Below are 9106 nucleotides of genomic sequence, written 5' to 3' on the forward strand. Positions count from 1 at the left end.
TGGGGCGGCGTTTGTAAACTGAAACATGCTGAAAGTCGCTGCAACATTTTTCCACATTTAGCTCAAAACCTTACAAAAACATGTTGTTTTTAGTCACTTTTTACAACATTTAGTAGAATATTTGTAACTTTTAATGTTTAAAACACAATTTTAAATGTTAAATCTAAATATTACATTTAAATCTAAATGTAAAACTTTAAATCTAAATGTTACAAGAAACTTATTGTACGGGTCAACGGAAATACCAAAATAAAAGCTTTACGAAAACTTCCGGCGCTAAAGTGATCCTGACAGTCACCGCTCGCCTACCAGCATGTCCAGGGATTTAGCTGAAAACATCGGAAGAGCCGTTTTGTCGGCCATCCAAAGGTTCAGCAGTAGTGCACCCTCAGCAGCTGCAGTCTCCACTTCACAATCGCCGCAGCACGTGTGCAGCTAAATCGCTGGACATGCAGATAGGCAAGAAGTGAAGCAGCTCATGGCGGTGAGAAGTGACCGTCAGGACAGAGCAGACACACAACCTGACCACTACCGGCACACTTTAGTGCCACATAACAGTGCTGCATATTTAATATTAATTTGACTATCCTGAGTTATATATATATATATATATATATATTGTGGTGTCTACACTATCTTTGGTTAGAAACGGGGCCGTGTACTTCCTGGATGATGGCCTCACTACTGCCCCTAGAGACTGAAGAAAATGATGCATGTAGTAAGTGTTAGCGCAGGTGTTTTGAGTGAACCCATTGTTGTTTTGTTTTTACTAGCTTTGTATCGCTACACCCTGAAGAAGGCACAACTAATATACTTTTTTTAAATGTTTTATGTTAGAATTGTGTTCTCAGATGTTCGCCCACCTTTGGAGAGGTAAGAGCTCCCTTTCTGATTTTTTTTGGCCTTTTTAGCCTTTCTGTGTTGTGCTGGATAAAACTAGAAATTAGCAAAAACTGAAAGTGCTTTCCTAGCATTATTTTTCCACGTAAAAAAAGAACTACTTGTCTTGATCCCAGATAACGGCTTTTCCTTGCACAACATAACTTTTAGTTGTAAAGTCAATTGGTAAACTTGATTTATTTTTTTTAAATTATGTGTTTGTCTAGTTTTGTTTTTGTTTATTGGTTTTGTCTTAACTAGGGGTAGAAAATGTAATGTGTTGATTGTGATTAATTAATGAAAAAACGAGTTAAAAATAACAAATTTAATGGAAGTTTGCATTCCAAGCAAAGGGCAACTTTGCTAGGACTGATCGGAGGCAAATTTCGTTTTCAAAAGACTACCCGTGCAAAAATGAGTTTGCATACCACCAGAGCACTTCAACCTTATGGTACCAACTAAATGCAAAACATGTTGCAGCAAGCACAGAAACTGTGGGAGCTGGTACCGCTAGCAGTTCGAGTACAAACAAAAGGTGTCGGCAGTTCAAACTTGATGAAATGACTGGTTTCAGGACCAAAATTATTAAGTCAACATCGGACAAACTTACAAATTTTCTCGCACAATGGATTGCTCGGACTGTAGACCACTATCAGGGGTTAGAAAATAGGGGGTTAGAAAATGTCCTTCAAATTCAGATGAGTTTGTACAGCGCAAAATCCACCATTAGCCAAACAGACTGCAAACCGCTGCAGTGGTGTTCCAGTCGAGCAGGGACCCACCCACAGCTGTCCGCCCTGGCCTGGCCTGCAAGTATTTGTTTAGTCCTGCCACTTCTGTCCCATGTGAGTGACTGTTCTCACTTGCAAGTCACATGGTAACAAAACGGAGAGCTGCCTTGAGCTCTGAAAATGTGAACAGGCTAGTTTGTCTCAGTAACTGGCTGAAAGAGATGTACAGTAAATAAGAATGGAGATATTGTGAGTCCAATGGGTTTGTTTTTTTTGTATTTGCACTAAAATGTTCAATGGTAACACTGTTTTAACCTAATGTACAAAATAATTTTGGCTAAGGTTACTCAGAGTTTAAAGGTGAAACTATTCAAGTAACCTTTTGTTTTTTGTGTTATTTTTTTTTTTTTTTCAGAAGAAAAACTGCACTTTGTGTTGAAATTTTAATTATTGTTATTTAAAGACGATACCATTTTGAAAATGTACTTAAAGTATTTAAAATAACACTTTATTTTTAAGTCTGTTATAAAGTCTGCGTTTTTTTATCTCTGTTTTGCATTGCAATGCAGTTTAAATGTTTTTTTTTTTTAATTAAAAAACCTTTTGCGCTTTGGGGCATATTTTCTTGTGCGATCAAATGTGCTTAATTAAGATTAATTAATTATGAAGCCTCTAATTTATTTTTTTAATCGAGTCCCACCCCTTATCTTAACATATTTATTATTTTTTCTTTACTAAAACTGCATTCAGAGAAGGGCCCCTGCACCAGTGCATGTATGCTTTTTTGCTACTTTGAATGATCATGATACACACCAATTTAAATGATTAATTTTAAGATAAAATTATTAAGCTTTTCCTGATATCTTTCCTTTGTACTTTTAGGTACAGACAGAAGCAGACCGATACGGACTGATGGTGGGATTACAGCAGAAGGCAGAACAGATGAAGGTGTGCAGGGTGAGAATGGAGAAAACAGCAAAACATTGATACAGTTGTAATTTTCATCTTTTACCCATCTTATTCTTTCTTCCTATTTTCATCCCAGTCTATCCTCTCTGCCTCCCGGTTTTCCTCCTTGTCTCCCCATCTTCCTCACTTCTCTGGGACTTCTTCACTCTCTCTATAATGCTCTGTTTTCCTCCTTGTCTCCACTCTGTCTCACTATCTTATTACCTGTCTTTCACTCTGTCCTGGGTTTTTCCCGTTTTTTCCCCAGTTTACTAGAGTTGTAATAGTTTTGTGTCATATGATTAGTTTTTATTATTTTGTTTTGACTTTTTCTTTTTAATTCAGTTTAGTGTAATTTAGTTTTCAGAGTGTTTTGGCTTGTTTCAGTTTAGTTTTCATTTTTAAAAAGTGTACTCTTTAGTTTTTATTATTTCAGTGTTACTTTCAATCTATTGCTTCTTCTGTCCCCAGCTGGTGGTCGGCAGGGGAGGTCGTCCACGAAGCGTCACGCTTTGTCCTCCAGTGAGCGGCGCACTGCTGCAGCAGAAGGCCAAACCATTGGAGTTGTCGCTTCTGGATCAGCTGTTCCAGCTCTATTCCTACCTCCACCTTCCTCTCTACCCATTTTCCTCCCTCTCTACCTGTCTACCTCTCTTCCTCACTCGCATCCTGTCTTTTCCGCTTCTTAGAATTCCTCTCCGCCTTCTTTCCTTGTTGTCCTTTGTCTTTACATGTCCTTACTTCCTTTCTGTTTTAATCGCTCCTTGTATTCCTGTTGTACTTCGCTTTCTCAATGTCTTCTTCCCTGAGTGCCCACAATTTCCTGTCCTTCTGCTATTCCTGTCTCCCTCTCCCATCCCTCTCTGTCTCCTTCTCTCATCCCTTCTTCCCTCTCTCCCTTTCCCTCCCCCTCTCTCTCTACCTTTTTCCCTCTATGTAACTTTTCCCTGTTTTATTCCCTCTTCCTATCTTCCTCCCTCTCCTCATGTGTTCTTCCCATCTGTCTCTTTATTCTTTCCTCTCTTCTCTCCATTTTCCTCACTCCCGTTCTGTTTTCTTCTCTCTTCTTTTTCTGTCTTTCTCCCTCCCTGTACTCCTGTCACCCTTCCTCTCTTAACATCTTCTTCCCTGTTTTCCTCCTGTTATCTCCTTAGTCTTCCTCCTTCGCTCTTCTCGCTGTCTCTTCAGTTTTCATTTGTTTTCCTCTCTATTTTTGTTTTTCTTCCCTCACCTCCCTCTTCCTTTTATCCGTTTTTCTTCCTTCCTCTTAATTTTTTCTTTTTCTTCCTTCCTATCTCCCTTCCTTCCTTGCTGTCCTTTTTTCTACCTGTCCTCCATCTTTCTATCTTCCTTTCTCCCTGTATTCCTTTCATCCTTTCTCTCAGTTTCTTCCTCTCTTGTTGTTCATCCTCCCTGTTATCGTTGCTGTCTTCCTCCCTCCCCTGTTGTCTTCTTCTCTTCGTCTGTTTACCTCTCTTTCCTTCTTGTCCTTAATCTCTATCCTGTCTCACTCCATAACATTATTCCTGTAGTCCTTCTCCTTCCTTTCTTTTTGTCCTCGTCTTTGGCTATCCTCAGTCTTTCCTCCTCCCTCCCTGTATTCCTTTCATGCTTCCTCTCTGTCTCTTCCTCCTTCCATTGCTCTTTTTCTGTCTCCCCCTCTGTCCATTTCCCTCACTCTCTACCTCTCCCTCCCTTCCTTGTTGTCCTTCATCTTTACCTGTCCTGTCCTGTCTGTCTGTCTTCTTGTATTCCTGTCATTCTCCATCTCTTAACATCATCTCCTGATTTTTCTACTGTTTTCTTCTCAGTCTTCCTGTCTTTCCATTTTCCCACTCTCCCTCTCTCTCAATGTCTTCTACCCCGTCTTTCTCTCTTGTCTTGCCCCTATTCTCTCCATTTTCCTCGCTCCCGCTCTGTTTTCTTCCCTCTTCCTCTTTTTCTGTCTTCCTCCCTCCCTGTATTCCTGTCACCCTTCCTCTCTTAATGTCTTCTTCCCTGTTTTCTTCCTGTTTTCCTCTCAGTTTTCCTCCTTTGCTCTTCTTGTAGTCTTCTTAGTTTTCATCTGTTTTCCTCTGTATTTTTTTCTTCCCTCATTCTATTCCTACTTCCCCCTTCCACTCTACCTGTCTTCCTTACTCTCTTCCTGTCTTCCCACTTCTTAGTTTTTCTCCCTGCTTTTTTCTGTCCTTGTCCTTCTTTCCATGTCCTGCCTTTCTTTGTTTTCATCCGTCCTTGTATTCCTGTTATCCTCCCTTTCTCAGTGTCGTCTTCCATGACTGCCCACCTGTCCTTCCACTATTCCTGTCTCCCTCCCTCTCTTTCCTTCTCTCCCTCTCCCTCTCTAACTTTTTGCTTCCCTCTTCACATTTGATTCCCTCTCCATGTCTTCTTCCCATCTTTCTCTTTATTCTTTCCTCTCTTCTCTCCATTTTCCTCGCTCCCATTCTGTTTTCTTCCCTCTTCTTTTTCTGTACTCCTGTCACCCTTCCTCTCAACATCTTCTTCCTCCTGTTATCTCCTTAGTCTTCCTTAGTCTTTTCTGTCTTCCTCCTTCGCTCTTCTCGCTGTCTCTTCAGTTTTCATTTGTTTTCCTCTCTATTTTTGTTTTTCTTCCCTCACCTCCGCCTTCCTTTTCTGTTTTTCTTCCTTCCTCTTCATTTTTTCATTTTCTTTCCTTCCTGTCTCCCTTCCTTCTTTCCTTCCTTCCTTGTTGTCCTTTGTCTCTACATGTCCTCCATCTTAATTTCTCTCTGTATTCCTTTCATCCTCTCTGTTTCTTCCTCTCTGTTGTTCATCCTCTCTGGTATCGTTGCTGTCTTCCTCCCTCCCTTGTCCTCTTCTTCTCTTTGTCTCTGTTCACTTCTCTTTTTTTTTTTGTTGTCCTTCATCTCTACCTATCCTTTTTTCCTCGCTCCCACTATTCCTGTTGTCCTCCTTGCCTCAATGTTGTCTTCCCTGTCCCACTGCCTCTCTTCCTTCCTCTCTACATATTTTTCCCTTCCTCTTGTCCTTTCTGTCTTCCTTCCTGTATTCCTGTCATTTTCCATCTCTTAATGTCATCTCGTTTTTTTCCCGTTTTCATCTGTCTTCCTCGCTCTGTCTTTGTTTTCCCTCCCTCTCATGTCTTCTTCCCCATCTTTCTCCCTTTTCTTTCATCTGTTCTCTCCATTTTCCTCACGTCCGCTCTGTTTTCTTCCCGTTTTCTTGCTTCCTGTTTACCTCTTTCTTTTGTTTTCTCCCCTCATCTCTGCCTTCCTGTTTATTCATCCCTTTCTTCTTTTCTTTCCTTCCTATCTCCCTTCCTTCCTTGCTGTCCTTTTTTTTTCTACTTGTCCTCCATCTTTCTATCTTCCTTTCTCGCTGTCTTCCTCCCTCCCTTGTTTTCTTGTCTTCTTTGTTTCCCTTCGTCTCTACTTATCCTTTCTCACTCGCTCCCATTATTCCTGTAGTCCTTCTTGCATCAATGTTTTCTTCTGTCCTACTGCCTCTCTTCCTCGCTCCTTCTTTTCCCATCTTCCTCTCGTGTTTCTCTATTCTTACCCCTCTTTGTCTCTCTGTATTCCTTCTTTTCTTTTTGTCCTCGTCTTCGGCTATCCTCAGTCTTTCCTCCCCCCCTCCCTGTATTCCTTTCATGCTTCCTCTCTCTTCCTTCTTCCATTGCTCTTTTACTGTCTCCCACTCTCTCCATTTCCCTCACTCTCTACCTCTCCTTCCCTTCCTTGTTGTCCTTCATCTCTACCTGTCCTGTTTGTCTTCCTTCCTGTATTCCTGTCATTCTCCATCTCCTATTGTAATCTCCTGATTTTTCTATTTTCTTGTCTTCCTCTCTTTCTGTTTTCCTCCCCTCTCTCTCTCCACATCTTCTTCCCCTTCTTTCTCTCTTGTCTTCCATCTGTTCTCTCCATTTTCCTCACTCTCGCTCTGTTTTCTTCCCTCTTCCTCTTTTTCTGTCTTCCTCCCTCCCTGTATTCCTGTCACCCTTCCTCTCAATGTTTTCTTCCTGTTTTCCTCTCAGTTTTCCTCCTTTGCTCTTCTTGCAGTCTTCTCAGTTTTCATCTGTTTTCCTCTGTATTTTTGTTTTCTTCCCTCATTCTATTCCTACTTCTCCCTTCCTCTCTACCCGTCTTCCTCACTCTCTTCCTGTCTTCCCGCTTCTTAGTTTTTCTCCCTGCCTTCTTCTTTCCTTGTCCTTCATCTTTCCATGTCTTTCTTTCTGTTTTCATCCCTCCTTGTATTCCTGTTATCCTCCCTTTCTCAGTGTCTTCTTCCATGACTGCCCACATATTCCTGTCCTTCCACTATTCCTGTCCCCCTCCCTCTCTCCTTCTCTCCCTCTCTACCTTTTTGCTTCCCTCTTCATATTTTCCTTCTCTTCCCATTTCCTGTCGTTATTCTCTATTCTTACTTCTCTTTTTGTCTCCCTGTCTCCTCTGTTTTCCTCCCTGTATTCCTTACTTTCTTTTTGTCCTCGTCTTTGGCTATCCTCAGTCTTTCCTCCTCCCTCCCTGTATTCCTTTCATGCTTCCTGTCTCTGTCTTCCTCCTTCCTTTGCTCTTTTACTGTCTCCCCCTCTCACTCTCCATTTCCTTCACTCTCTACCTCTCCCTTCCTTCCTTGTTGTCCTTTATCGATACCTGTCCTGTCTGTCTTCCTTCCTGCATTCCTGTCATTCTCCATCTCTTAACATCATTCGTCAACGTCTTTCGTAATGTTTTTACTTGTTTCTTTGTCCTTCCTTCTACTTCTACTGTTTTTCCTGTGTTGTTTTTTTTTTTTTTTTTTCTTCTCCTGGCTATCTCCTCAGTTTTCTTCAGTCTTTTGTCTTCCGCCTTCGCTCTTCTTGCTCTCTTCTCAGTTTTCATCTGTTTTCCTCTATTTTTGTTTTTCTTTCCTCTTCCTGTTTTTCTTCCTCCATCTGTACCTGCCTCCCTTGATTTTAATCCTCCCTCTCTCCAGGTCATCTTCCTTCCCGTTTCTCTCTCTCCCACTCTAAATGTCTTCCTCTCTGTTTTCTTCCCTCTTCCTGCTCCCGCCTTGTCTTCTTCCCCGTCTGTTTTCTTCCTTTTCTTTCTCTTCCTGTCCTCTTCCTTTGCGTCGTCTCTCTCTCTCAGTATGCTCTTCCCAGGTTTCCTCGCTGTTGTTCTTTCTCCCTCTCTATCAATCTTCCTGTTTTCTTTCCTTTATTCCCATCTTCTTCCCTCTTTCTTTTCTGTGTTAGTGTTAAAAAAAATTAGCTCTGAGTGTTGTTGATTTTCTAACACTGACACTGGTGTAGAACATTTCCACACTCCTCAGTCTTACTTTAACACTGGCGATTTTGCTATCCTTCCTCTCTTCTTTCCTTTCACCCCACCCCCCCAATCTGTCGCGGCAGATGACTGCCCCTCCCTGAGCCTGGTTCTGCCGGAGGTTTCTTCCTGTTAAAAGGGAGTTTTTCCTCCCCACTGTTGCCAAGTGCTTGCTCATAGGGGATCGTTTGATTGTTGGGGGTTTCTCTCTAATAGGATCTTTAATTTGCAATACACACCTTGATAAATTGAAGTGAAATTGAACAATAGGTAAAGTCTTCTAATTTGGACAGCCAACAATATACAATAAACTGAAATCAACAAACTCTTGGATGCATTTTTTTTCTTTCTAAGTCACTGTTCACATGGCACTCATGCAAGTTAATGACTGTGATGGAGGCTTTTGAAATTTCACATGCATTTTTGCCGCAGAACAAGGACTTCCCAATTTGCCTCCATCACAGTAATGAACTTGCATGTATGCCATGTCAACATTTCATGTGCCATTCTCTTTAACTGAGAAATACAACGTAGTTTATCAATTTTTCAGAGTGGTAGAATCTCCAATGATGTGATGAAAACAGATGTAATTGAAAACAAAAAGCTTGAAGGGCTGCTAATGTTAAGGGTTTTGTTTCTATTCATGTCTCCTCCTGTACGATTTTCCTGATGTACTGAATTGTCCTTCCTCGTGACACTGAACCTGTTGTTTATGATGCCATGTACCAATAAATAACCAAACATGACTCATAGCATGACAGCAAATCTGTCACACACACCAGTTTCTCATCTAAAATTTAAATCAGCCTCAGAGGTATGCTCCATCTTCCTCAGTGTTGTGGACTAAATCAGCCGCCTCGATCAAAAAATAACAGTTATACGATAATAACCAAATTTTTTTCAAGTTGTCTTTTAAAGGAAATTTAGACCAGTTCCAGGGCTTTGTTGTTTGTAGAAAAACAATTATTACACTTCCTGGGTTGGTGTGACTTTTCAGTAACTGAGTGCTGCTCTCTTTCCCTTTGAAATATATCCTATGAAGCAGTGGTGCCAAAAACAAAACAGCAGGAGCTGTTGAAGCTCGGAGAGTAGACTATTCTAATTTATTGGATCCAGTTCAACTAACAGCTCAGACCATTTCTCAGAAAAGTCAGAACTGAACAAACCTATCCAGAATTAATGATGCAGAATGCATAAGACGGTGTAGGAGCAGAATTATGACCAGATTTGACTTCACCTTCTGCACACTTTGACAGA

General features: G+C 41.1%; 1 protein-coding gene across 2 annotated transcripts; it reads left to right on the plus strand.

The window, feature by feature from the left end:
* The first annotated feature begins 287 nt into the window (after positions 1-287).
* On the plus strand, positions 288-8580 carry LOC146364261 (uncharacterized). 2 transcript variants are annotated; one of them, XM_084918268.1, is made up of 4 exons: positions 288-718; positions 838-873; positions 2493-2567; positions 3030-8580. In XM_084918268.1, exons 1-4 carry the CDS (start codon positions 670-672, stop codon positions 3245-3247), a joined length of 378 nt encoding a protein of 125 aa, XP_084774394.1. In that variant the 5' UTR covers positions 288-669; the 3' UTR covers positions 3248-8580. The 2 variants fall into 2 exon arrangements, with proteins under 2 accessions (XP_084774394.1, XP_084774393.1); XM_084918267.1 differs by lacking the exon at positions 288-718 and having other exon boundaries at positions 763-873.
* Positions 8581-9106: the final 526 nt, after the last annotated feature.

This window comes from Perissodus microlepis, chromosome 20, assembly GCF_051167445.1.
Source record: "Perissodus microlepis isolate ML-2025 ecotype Zambia chromosome 20, ASM5116744v1, whole genome shotgun sequence".
Taxonomy (NCBI): Eukaryota; Metazoa; Chordata; class Actinopteri; order Cichliformes; family Cichlidae; genus Perissodus; species Perissodus microlepis.